We start from the raw sequence: 13,445 nt of genomic DNA on the forward strand, positions 1-13,445 counted from the left end.
CTAAGAGATATCCTTGGTGGATTCATGATCGGAAGTGCTTTGAGTCTCCTCCCACTGTCCTCGCCTTGATCTTGGCTCTTGTGAGAAATAAAGGAAAAGAATATTATTGAATTGTTGTCTCTACATTATTACAGAGAGACCTTATTTATAGACACTACAATAGACACTTTTCCAGCTTATACACTACAATACAATCCTTTTCTAAGTAGGATACTATGTACTATTCCTATTCCTAGTATAAGTAGGATTGTATATACCTATTGCTATTCTAACACTTCCCCTCAAGCTAGTGCATATATATCATATGTATCTAGCTTGTTACAAATATAATTAATACGAGGACATGAGGAGCTTGGTGAGATATTGGCAAGTTGATCACTCGACTTCACAAAATTGACATTCAATCTCAATGTGCTTAGTCTTCTTATGAAATACTGGATTTGATGCATAATGAAATACTGAATTTGATGTATAATGCCGATAAAACATAGAGTGATAAAATTACAGTGTTGAACTTCCCTAACCAAGCTTGCACAGACTATTTTCGACCATAGAGTGACTTACACAATCGACATACAAGGCTACTGAACTCCCTTTGAGCAACAAAATTAGGTGGTTGCTCCAGATAGATTTCTTCACAATGCAACGGCCGCCGGAAAGTGCTTAAAATCTAGTATAAAGTATATGGATCATGTTGGAACCAATAGACGAGTCGATATTAAACAAGAAAGTCACCGAAAAACTAGCCGAAACATGCTCATATGCCAGAGTATTGGATTTGATGGCTAAAAGTGGTCACAATCTAACAAATAATATTATATGGGTAGGGTCAAAATGGTGGCACGACCTAACTAGAAAATAGAAATTATATAGGAAAGGTCGAATTGACTGCACGATCCTATTGAAAAAGAGAAATAATATGGGTAGGGTAGGAATGATGGCACAACCCTACTGAAAAAGAGAAACTATATGTGTAGATCAGAATGATGGCACAACCCTACGCAAATCAGTTTTGAGGAGTCACTGGAAAGATGAATGAAACTATGCAAATCAAATCTGAGTCACCAAAAAGACACATGGTGCTATGCATCTCAGATATGAGAAAGTAGTTCGAAAAATTCACGATACTTTAAATATGAAAGTAGTTCGGAGAGATGCACGGTGCTACACAAATAAGATATGCAAAAAAAAAAAGTAGTCACTGGAAGGATGGCACAGTGCTACACAAATTAAATATGAAAAAGTAGTCATCGGAAAGATGGCAAGGTGCGAAGCAAATTAGATATGAGAAAGTAGTCACCCGAATGATGGCACGGTACTACACAAATTAGATATGAGAAAATAGCCATATGAAAGATGTACTGTGACCCAACTTTTGCTAGCATAATTATTCGCCAGATGGGCAACATATATGGGTAATAGCCACCGGCCGGTAGCGGAAGCTCTTTGATTTTCTACCAAGATCATAGAGGCGCTGATACCATGTGAGAAATATAAGAAAAGAATATTATTGAATTGTTGTCTCTACATTATTACAGAGAGACCCTATGTATAGACACTACAATAGACACCTAGGACACTACAATACAATCATTTTCTAAGTAGGACACTATATACTATTCCTATTCTTATTCTAAGTAGGATTGTATATACCTATTACTATCCTAACAACTCTATTGTACATGTCCTCAATCACCAGAGTATAGGCCACAAGTACACCTTTAGCCTCCAAGTACTTCGAAGAGCCTCCTTGGGACTTTGTCATATGCCTTCTCTAGGTTGATGGACACCATATGTAATTCCCTATTCCTCTCCCTATATTGCCTCACCAATTTTCTCACAAGGTGGATGACTTATGTTGTAGCTCACCCCGACATGAATCTCAATTGGTTCTTGGAAATAGACCCCCTCCTTACCCTCAGCTCCACTACCATCTCCCATACTATCATAATATGACTCAGTAGCTTGATACCCTTAGTTGTTGCAATTTTTGATTTTGCCCTTGTTCTTGAACAACATAATCATCATACTCCTCCATTCTTTAGGAATTAGGCATCTTTGTTTTGTCTTAAAAATGACAATGAACAAACCAATCAGCCAGTCCAAGTCTGCCTTGTGTATGTCAGAACTCCACTAGAATCTCGTTGGACCCAGTTGCTCTTCCCTTGCTCTTCCTACGAATAAAACCCTTAAGTTCGTTAACCTTTATAGACTTGCAATACCCAAAATCTCGCCATCTCTCGAAGTGCTCCATCTCTCCCAACATAATGTCCTTGTCCCTCTCTTATTTAAGAGTTTATGGATTTTCCTCAATACTGTATGCAAATTATTGCTTTAGATAGGCTTGCAATTTGTTAATATGGTACATCGTGCTATATTATTTTATCATATGATGGAGATGATATATGCATGCACATCCACTGCCTTTCAATTATATAGGCATGTGATGTAACAAAACTGTAAATAAATGGATCGTTTGTCTAACTCAACTCCAAAAGCTAGCTTAATACATGAGGATCGCCCAAGCCATATAAAGAGGCACCCATCCCTTTGACCCTTGATGTGGGACTCTTCACGTCTCTCCATACGTCCAAAACTAGACATATGAAGCGTGGCTTAAGTAACATGGTGCCCAACGTTAGAAAATTTTAATTGAGATGAGTTTGGCTCTGAAACCATGTAAAAGAGATGGATCTTATGTCTAACTCAATCTAAAGAGCTAGCTCAACATCAAGAAACAAGAATGGGATGAGTCCTACTCGATACCATGCTATGTAAAGAAATGAATCTTGGGCTTAACTCAATTCCAAAAGCTAGCTCCAGAGGTGAGGATTGCCCAAGACCATATAAAGAGATTGAATTATCTTCATCCCACCGATGTGGGACTCAACAGCCCCCTTATGCGGCTAGGCCCCCAACATCAATAAACCATGAATTGGGATGAGCTTGGCTATGATTATCATATGAAAAAGGGACTTTGGGCCTTACTCTATCCCAAAAACTAGTTCAAGAGGGGAGGATTGCCCAAGATCATATAAGGAAACCATCTCTCTTTGATGTGGAACTCTTCAACACCTCACCTCACACCAAGAGTAGGAGAGTTGGACATCTGTAGCATGTAGCATGAACAATTTACTATAGGGACCCAACATCAGGAAACCATGAATTGGGATGAGCCCGACTCTGATACCATGTTTTGGACCTTGGGCCTAACTAACCCCCAAAATTAGGTCAAACTTTGAGGATTGCCCAAGCCATACAAAGAGACCGCCTATCCCTTTGACCCACGATGTTGGACTCTTCACAGGAACATCAAAACAGAGTAAAATAAGACTCATTTTTGGGAAGACTCAATCTGGATTTAAGCTCCTTCTGGATTGAGATTCCCGCTTGCGCGCGCACACACACACACCCAGAAAAAGGAAAAATAAAACAGACGTAAAAGTGTTCACTAATGTTTACTTTCACTTAATTTAATTTGGGAGGTTCCTAGTCATCTTGTTTTCTTTATGCCTTCCTTTTGTTTACTGTATGCGTTTGACTGCTAAATTTTGGCTCTATGGAGGAAAAACATTGATGATGATGGTTTGAACAATAAAAACAAAAAGAGTACCATGTTGGTTCTGCTCTCTCTCTTTATGATGAGGGGCAGGGTTGACGGATTTCCACAAGACTATAAACCTTTGTACATTTCTGTTCATTTCAACTTATATTAGTTTTATGATTGTTTAGTCTTGATGTGCTCATGGTATAGGTACAGGAAACTCCTTTGCATGGTGGACCTTACGAAGGACTTCTTCTTCAGTTACTCATACCATGTTATGAGGAGTCTACAGAAGAATATGTGCGATAATGATACTGGACCAGACCTGTACGACTCCATGTTTGTCTGGAATGAATATATGACACGGGGAACAAGAAATCTCCTTCACAACACTATTTGGACAGTGGCATTGGTTTATGGATTCTTCAAGCAGGTGATTTATCTGGTATTTAAAATTAATTTACATTGATTCTTACTCTTGTGGAATGTATAACAGGGAATCAAGAAATGGCCTACTGATCTAGCCTGTGGAGTGCAAGGAGAGCCATATGATTCAACAAGCGTTCTTTTTCTCTTTTCTGTTGGCTTGGGGTTGATATTAAGGATACGATCAAACTTGTTTGGCCACTGTTTTCTCTTCCAGCTGTTGAATTATCATGTTGATAGTGCTCCTGTTATTTAGGCAAGCTGGGGCATCTTTTTCGTGCTAACATAGCTGAAAATACTATTTCTCGATTTTGGTTTATGGGGCTTAATATTGCAACAAAAATTGAAGGGAAATTTAGGGTTCACTGTGGTGGTTTTGGAATTGGAATGGCATTGAGTAGTAGCATAAAATAATAACAGGCAGCCATAAACAGAAGGCTGTTCTCTCCTGGTGAATAGTGAGGGAAATGGTGCATGGATATGAGAAACAATTTTCTTTTAAAGACAAGTCCAGGAATTTCATCCCGAACTCCATAGGGCTGATATTCAAAGAACTTTAGTACCTGACCTCAAGACCCGTTGTATGAACCTGCCTACCTGCCACACAATTTGCTATTTAAGAATGTTTATGGGTGAAATGTGAGGTTGTTTTGTTTAAAGCATAATACATTATTTTGTTTTTACTTTTTTTGTTAGGTTATTCTTACTATTACTTTGATACCTGATACATTGTTTTTTTGTTTGTTTCCAAAGAGAAGCCCTACCAAACTACATTGTCTGACTTACTTTATTTGCAAACTTGAGATGTCCCATTAATGTAGTTATTCTGATGAATCCAGGAAACCCTGTCACTCTCTGGGCGGGACTTCAAGTTGACTTTGATAGCAAGACGTTCACGTCATTATGCTGGTACCAGGTAAACAGTTGAATATATTAAAGATGGGTGTAACTTGTTATTTTTGTTGTTATTATTATTATTTTCTTTAAAAAAGTCAACATTCATTTCATTGATTTACCAAGGCAATGTCAAAAGTACATATTGGTGAGCAGGTTTTTTTTTTTAATTTTCAACTTTGATCATTGATATGGGCAAATGTACAACTTTGAGTTTGGCATCCCAAACTTTGACATGATTAAGGGATAGTAACAGTGTAGGACTGTTCTACTAAGTATCACCAAAAAAGGGGGGTGGGGTCCATATTAGCTCAAAAGCAAACTGAACACGACATACAATTTAGGGGGGCTCGTAAATAATATTGGCAGGGCTCATTGGCTTAGTTCTACAGGTTGAGAAATCCCATCTATCCATACCTGGTGAGCAGGTATGCTACTGCTCTTCTAACAAGTCTACCCAACTGTCTATACAAAGTGATAATTCTTTCTTTGACCCAAAAGTATAAATGAATTTGTTAATCTTTTGTCATCTTAAATTTTCTTTCATGTGCAACATCCTCCCAGTCCTTTCATTCTAATGGTGTCCACACAGAAGGTTAGCTTTTCGTGTTGTTTTCCTCTCAGCACTGAACCTTATCTCCACCACTAACACCTCTTAACACTTTCAAGAAACACATAATTGATACCGAATAGGGTTAGTACTTGGTCCATTATTGTGAACCACTGAATAATGCAACATTAAGTGATTTATATCTTCTCCATCATATTTGTTCATTTTAACGCGAACTCACAGCTGTTCGTTTCCTTCTAAGATTGTCAGCGTGTATTCACGCTGAACACTGCCCATTTGGACAATACTTGGTTGAAGTTGAAAGAAAGTATTTTAAAGCTTCAGCTGTGTTTGGATATAAAATTCACTTGGATGAAAGGAAAAGGAAGGCTATGAATAGACTTGAGGAAATTGATCATGGTAGGCTACATGAGCAGGAAGATAGCATTGTAACTGCTGAAAGGGATTCACTTTTCAGCGTGAGTTAGAAGAGAGTCCAAAGGCAGAGGGGGCGTCATGGAGATAGAAATAAAGGGAGATATGGATAAAGCAAGGAGATAAGAATACAATTTTTTTTTCACTGGACACTAATGCACATAAGAGATTTAATTGTATTGATACAATAAAAATCGCGGAGAAGCTGGATGAAGATGAGGGAACTATTAGAATTACATAGTTGGTTATTGTAAGGAGTTATTTGCAGAAGTGGAGCATTTGAGGCCCATGTGGCGTGATGAAAAGGTGGCCAAATTAATTGATGAGGACAGGGAATGACTCCAAAGGCCCATCACAAGTGAAGAGGTTGAAGAAGTTAAATCGTGCAATGGTGTCAAGGCTGTGGACTAGATGTATTTAATTTACCTTTCTTGCAGAGATGTTGGAGTATAGTAAAGGGAGATGTATAGACAACAATGGATTTTATTTTTCTTTTTGATCAAGTTAAAGTATTATTTTGAGAAAGGTAATATTTTATATATTAACAGGTATAATATACCAACTGGATAGTCTCCCAAACAGACATTTACAAATAGGAAGCTTTCTATCTATGTTCCTCTTACATGTTGTCAAAAACCTCAAAAATATCTTTTGTTTCTTCTAAACATTCTTTTTCACACCAAAAATAAAGGCCAAAGCAGTCCATTTTCAACTTCTGAATATTGCTCTCCTTGTTCAACCCACCTTTGATTTCTCTCTTTCCATATTGTCCACAAGATGCATGCAGGCTGAATCCTCCATCTCTCCTTCTGTTTGAACAAAATTCCTTCTCTGTCCCAGCTGTCTAATACCTCCTTTGCCCTCGCTGGCATTACTCACTTGATTCCCCTCAAGTAAAAGTACTTCAGTCATAAGCATGACCAAAACGGCCGTATACAAAGGCTATACCAAAAGTTCAAAACTCTACAATATATGATTCTCTGCAAATGATTTTTTTTTTAATAATGAAGGTTATTTTGTAACAAAATTTAATGCAACTTTTACTGCATTTAATACTAAAAAGAAGGGGGCTGAAGAGATGAAAGACTTAAGACCTATCAGTTTGTTGCGTAGTGTTTATAAAATTATAACTAAATTGTTGGCAGAAATGTTGAAAAAAATGATCGGGAAGTTGGTGGATGGTAATCGAAATGCATTCATTAAGGGTAGACAAATTAGTGATGGTGCATCTGTGGCTAATGAGTTTGAATTATTTAAACAACAAAAGGCATGAAAGGTGTGCCAGGGGTAATGTGCAAACTGGATATTGAAAAAGCCAATGACCATCTTAATTGGGACTTCCTGATCAACACTCTTAGACAAATGGGTTTTGGTCCTACATGGCTCAAGTGGATTGAGTTATGTATTAAAACCACCAGGGCCTCCATTTTGGTTAATGGAGAACCTGTAGGTTTTTTTCCTGTTGAAAGAGGTCTTAGACAAGGAGACCCTTTGCCCCCTTTCTTGTTTATTGTGAGAAATATATGAGAAGAATATTATTGAATTGTTGCTGTTTACATTATTACATTGAGACCCTATTTATAGACCCTAGAATACAATCCTTTACCAAGTAGGATACTATTTAGTATTCCTATTTCTATTTCTATTCCTATTCTTATTCTAATAGGATTGTATAAACTTATTCCTATTCTAATAGGATTGTATAAACCTATTCCTATTCTAACACTCCCCTCAAGCTAGTGCATACAATTCATGTACCTAGCTTGTTACAAATGTAATTAACACGAGGACCGATGAGGGGCTTGGTGAGATATCTGCAAGTTGATCACTCAACTTCACAAATTTGACAATCAATCTCAATGGGCTTGGTCTTCTCATGAAATACTGAATTTGATGCATAATGTTGATAAAACAGAGAGTGATAAAATTACAGTGTTGAACTTCCCAAACCAAGCTTGCAAAGACTGTTTCAGACCATAGAGTGACTTACGTAATCAACATACAAGGCTACTAAACTCCCCCTGAGCAACAAAATTAGGTGGTTGCTCCATATAGACTTCTTCACAATGCAACGGTCGCCGAAAGTGCTCAAAATCTAGTATAAAGTGTATGGATCATGTTGGAATCAATAGACGTGTCAATATTTAACAAGAAAGTCACCGAAAAATTGGCCGGAACATGCTCATATGCCGGAGTATTAGATTTGATGGATAAAAGTGGTCACAATCTAAGAAATAAAATTATATGGGTAGGGTCGGAATTATGTCACGACCCAACTAGAAAATAGAAATTATATAGGAAGTTCGAATTGATGGAACGACCTCCATTGAAAAAGAGAAATAATATGGGTAGGGTCGGAATGATGACACGACCCTACTGAAAAAAGAAAATTATATGGGTAGGGTTGGAATGATGGCACAACCCCACGCAAATCAGATTTGAGGAGTCACCGGAAAGACGAATGGAACTATGCAAATCAAATCTGAGGAGTCACTGAAAAGACACATGATGCTATGCAACTCAGATATGAGAAAATAGTTCGGAAAAATCCACGATACTACACAAATTAAATATGAAAAGTAGTCCAGAGAGATGCACGGTGCTACGCAAATCAGATATGCAAAAAAGGTAGTCACCGGAAGGATGGCACGGTGCTACAAAAATTATATGTGAAAAAGTAGTCACTAGAATGATGGCACAGTGCTACACAAATTAAATATGACAAAGTAGTCACTGGAAAGATGGCACGGTGCTACGAGTTAGATATAAGAAAGTAGTCACCGGAATGATGGCACGGTGCTTACATAAATCAAATATGAGAAAATAGTCACCGAAAAGATACACGGTGACCCAACTTTTGCTAACATAATTGTTGGCCAGATGGGTGGCATATATGAGTAATAGCCGCCCGCCAGCAGCGGAAACACTTTGATTGTTTACTAAGATTGTAGAGACACTGATACCATGTGAGAAATATATGAGAAGAATATTATTGAATTGTTGCTGTTTACATTATTACATTGAGACCCTATTTATAGACCCTAGAATACAATCCTTTACCAAGTAGGATACTATTTAGTATTCCTATTTCTATTTCTATTCCTATTCCTATTCTAATAGGATTGTATAAACTTATTCCTATTCTAATAGGATTGTATAAACCTATTCCTATTCTAACATTTATCATTGCCATGGAAGGGTTGGACAGTTTGATGATGAGAGCTTCTCTAAACAACTGGATTAGGGGTTTCAGAATCAAAAACAAAAACAGGGTTAATGAGGTGATGGATATGACTCATTTATTGTATGCGGATGACACAATAATATTTTGTGAAGCAGAGCAGGAACAACTCTGTCGCATCAGAATTATTCTGGTAATTTTTGAGGCATTCTCTGGACTTGAGGTGAACTGGAGAAAAAGTAGCATTTTTCCTATTAAAGAGGTCCAACAGATTCAAGCTTTGGCCAATATATTGAAGTGCAAGATAGAGAGGTTGCCTACAATTTATCTAGGTCTGCCATTGGGTGCTAAGCATAAAGCAGTTAGCATCTGGGATGGTGTACTAGAAAAATCAGAGAGGAGACTGGCACTTTGGAAATCCCAATATCTATCCTTGGGGGGAAGAGTCACTTTGATTAATTCTGTTTTAGACTCTTTGCCAACATATGTGATGTCACTTTTTCCCATTCCCAGCAAGGTAGTCAAAGCTATAGACTCATTGAGGAGAAACTTCCTTTGGCAAGGTAACAAGATTGAGAAGAGCAACAACTTAGTTAAATGGATGGCGGTTCAACAGAGCAAAAGATTTGGGGGTTTGGGAGTAAGAAACCTAAAGATACACAACAACAGCTTACTTACCAAATGGTTGTGGAGATACAATTTGGAAGATCAAGCTCTATGGAAGGAACTCATTCAACACAAGTATGGTCAGGAAGATCAATGGTGTTCGAGGAAGTGACAGAAACATATGGTGTGGGAGTATGGAGGACTATAAGAAACCTATGGCTGGCTTTAAGAGACAATGTAAGGATAAAGGTTGGTCGAGGAAATAAGGCTTTGTTTTGGAAGGAAGACTGGACTGGTCAAGGGTCCTTGGAAAATTTATTCCCTGGGTTGTTTTCCATTTGCCTGAATCCTGACAGCAAAATACAAGAGGTGCCGAGGCCCAAGGAAGGTGTGCCGTGTGCTTCTTCATGTGGTTAGCTACTAGAGGAGTGATTCTGACTACGGGAGCAAACAACAATCTCAGTGGACCTAAATGCTCCTTTCTTTGAGAAGTGGCCTCCGAGACGAGGATCTATAATCTGACAAAAATGATGCCTATCTGCAAGATATGATTTTTCTCATGCCACTAAGTTATGTTCATTCCTTGATCTTCTCTTGTCTGTGGCTCTTCGGCCGGCCAGTATTTCAAGGAAAACCACCCAAAGCTTTATAGACATTACTTTTCACTGTCAGATGTCTTGCAAGAGTATAATAAGGTTGCTTGTGTTTGGATCAACTTCAATAATATACAATCCAAAGGATGACACAATCAAATATGCAGGAATTACTAACTTTGATTCCTGTAGTGAGACTGAAATCTACATTGAAGACCTTGTTTGCCCCATTTTACACACAAAAAAGATTGCCAAGGATACAGTCAGAATGAAGGCTGCAAAAACTTAAAAGTCAGATGACTGATGATCATGTAAGTAATGAATTGCAAGATTCCACTTTATACATGTCTCACAAGTGCTTCTCAATTCACTTTCTTTCATAAAATATTGAAAAATACATTGTATACTTAAGGGACATTGTTACACCATGTCTGCTTGGAGCTGTGCTTTGTCCTTTTCCTTTTGGCGTATTTCCATGAAACAACTTTTTGCGTGAACATTTATTTGGTTGTAGAGCTTAGTGTCTTCAACACTCAAAATAAATGGAATTGAAAATTGTTTCTCGAATCTTTGAGCAATTCAAAGGAACCTCTACCTCCCAAGATGGAATGATTTGGAATTATAACTGCAAAGGAAATTTCAGTGTGAAGGAAGCTTACAAAAAGTTCAACCCTTTCACCTATCAGGTTACTGGCTGGCCATGGAAACTTATTTGGAAAGTTAAAATACCTCTTAAAGTGTCCTGCTTCACTTGGCTACTAGCAAAGCAGGCTGTTTTGACTCGGGAAAACCTCATGAAAAGGGGTATCCAACTGAGTCTTTGGTGTTTCCTGTGGAGAAGAGGCTGAAACAGTCAATCACCTCTTTCTTCACCGTAGGATCACTAATATTTTATGGAGCATTTTCATCAATTTGAAGGGCCTATTTGGGTGATGCCAAGAAATACCGTCCAGGCCCTGAAGATATGGAGTAGCTTTGCCTACATTTCTGGTCATAAAGAAAGATGGAAGATTATTCCCACCTGTATCTGGTGGTCTGTGTTGAAAGAGAGGAACCTCAGATGCTTCCAGAACAAAAGTAACAACATCCAGAAGATGAAGATGAATTGCTTGGTTTTATTTCATTTTTGGTNTGTTTACATTATTACATTGAGACCCTATTTATAGACCCTAGAATACAATCCTTTACCAAGTAGGATACTATTTAGTATTCCTATTTCTATTTCTATTCCTATTCCTATTCTAATAGGATTGTATAAACTTATTCCTATTCTAATAGGATTGTATAAACCTATTCCTATTCTAACATTTATCATTGCCATGGAAGGGTTGGACAGTTTGATGATGAGAGCTTCTCTAAACAACTGGATTAGGGGTTTCAGAATCAAAAACAAAAACAGGGTTAATGAGGTGATGGATATGACTCATTTATTGTATGCGGATGACACAATAATTTTTTGTGAAGCAGAGCAGGAACAACTCTGTCGCATCAGAATTATTCTGGTAATTTTTGAGGCATTCTCTGGACTTGAGGTGAACTGGAGAAAAAGTAGCATTTTTCCTATTAAAGAGGTCCAACAGATTCAAGCTTTGGCCAATATATTGAAGTGCAAGATAGAGAGGTTGCCTACAATTTATCTAGGTCTGCCATTGGGTGCTAAGCATAAAGCAGTTAGCATCTGGGATGGTGTACTAGAAAAATCAGAGAGGAGACTGGCACTTTGGAAATCCCAATATCTATCCTTGGGGGGAAGAGTCACTTTGATTAATTCTGTTTTAGACTCTTTGCCAACATATGTGATGTCACTTTTTCCCATTCCCAGCAAGGTAGTCAAAGCTATAGACTCATTGAGGAGAAACTTCCTTTGGCAAGGTAACAAGATTGAGAAGAGCAACAACTTAGTTAAATGGATGGCGGTTCAACAGAGCAAAAGATTTGGGGGTTTGGGAGTAAGAAACCTAAAGATACACAACAACAGCTTACTTACCAAATGGTTGTGGAGATACAATTTGGAAGATCAAGCTCTATGGAAGGAACTCATTCAACACAAGTATGGTCAGGAAGATCAATGGTGTTCGAGGAAGTGACAGAAACATATGGTGTGGGAGTATGGAGGACTATAAGAAACCTATGGCTGGCTTTAAGAGACAATGTAAGGATAAAGGTTGGTCGAGGAAATAAGGCTTTGTTTTGGAAGGAAAACTGGACTGGTCATGGGTCCTTGGAAAATTTATTCCCTGGGTTAAATACAAGAGGTTTGGTCCCCACAAGGATGGAATTTGCTCTTTAGGAGATTTCTTAATGATTGGGAAATAGAGTGGGTATCGGATATGCTAGCTTTGATTGGAGATTTTCCTGGCACAAATCTGGAAACAGATAAATTGCTATGGAGGCATCATACTGATGGTCAATTCTATGTGAACAGAATGTATAAAAGGGATCTAGCCACAATTGTGGGGAAGAAATCAGGGCCATGGAGTGCTATATGGAAGAGTGTAGCCCCTACTAAGGTGAAGTTTTTCACTTGGTTGGTAACTAGGAGAGCTTGCCTGATACATGATAAACTTCACAAGAGGGAAAAAATTATTGCCACAAGATGTTATCTTTGTAAAGAGGCTCTAGAAACCAACAATCATCTGTTTCTCCACTGCAAAGTAACAACACAAGTATGGGCTCTATTCACCAATATAAAGAGCCTAAATTGGATTATGCCAGAACATACAGCAAACCTACTAAGTTGTTGGGTCAGAAGGGGAGGTAGGAAGTGCCAGCGGAGGTGGTGGAGAACAGTACCTGTGTATCTGGTGGATCATTTGGAAGGAGAGAAATCAGAGAATTTTTGTAGGGAAAGAATGCACTATAGAGAAGATTTAGTGGAAAGTAATTACCACTTTAGGTTTTTGGTGTAAAGAAATGAACATAGAAGAAGAAATTCAACTAGTGGATTTTATAGGAGCTTTGTAAGTAGTCCTGTTTTTTTTTGTTGGTTTTTCTATGTAACTAACACTTTTGGAGGTGGCCAGCATAGCCCTTGATGCTGAGGAATACAATGTTACCAGTTTCAAAAAAAAAAAAAAAAGGCATGAAAGGTGTTACCTGCAAATTAGAACTTGAAAATGCTTATAATCTCATGAATTGGGACCGTTTGCTCAATATGTTAAAGATGATTTGGTGAGAGGTGGATTTAAGCCTCTAATTCAACAGAGTTTTCTGGTT

General features: G+C 38.0%; 1 protein-coding gene across 1 annotated transcript in view; it reads left to right on the forward strand.

Annotated features, from left to right (window-relative positions):
* LOC125875522 (phosphoinositide phosphatase SAC3-like) overlaps positions 1-13,445 on the forward strand; it is a 41,460-nt gene that overhangs the window by 6,581 nt on the left and 21,434 nt on the right. Inside the window, exons 4-5 of the mRNA XM_049556505.1 lie at positions 3,755-3,977; positions 4,810-4,886. Coding sequence (XP_049412462.1) covers positions 3,755-3,977; positions 4,810-4,886 — 300 coding nt within the window. The remainder of the gene's footprint in view (positions 1-3,754; positions 3,978-4,809; positions 4,887-13,445) is intronic.

The sequence above is a fragment of the Solanum stenotomum genome, chromosome 9 (genome assembly GCF_019186545.1).
Source record: "Solanum stenotomum isolate F172 chromosome 9, ASM1918654v1, whole genome shotgun sequence".
Taxonomy (NCBI): domain Eukaryota; kingdom Viridiplantae; phylum Streptophyta; class Magnoliopsida; order Solanales; family Solanaceae; genus Solanum; species Solanum stenotomum.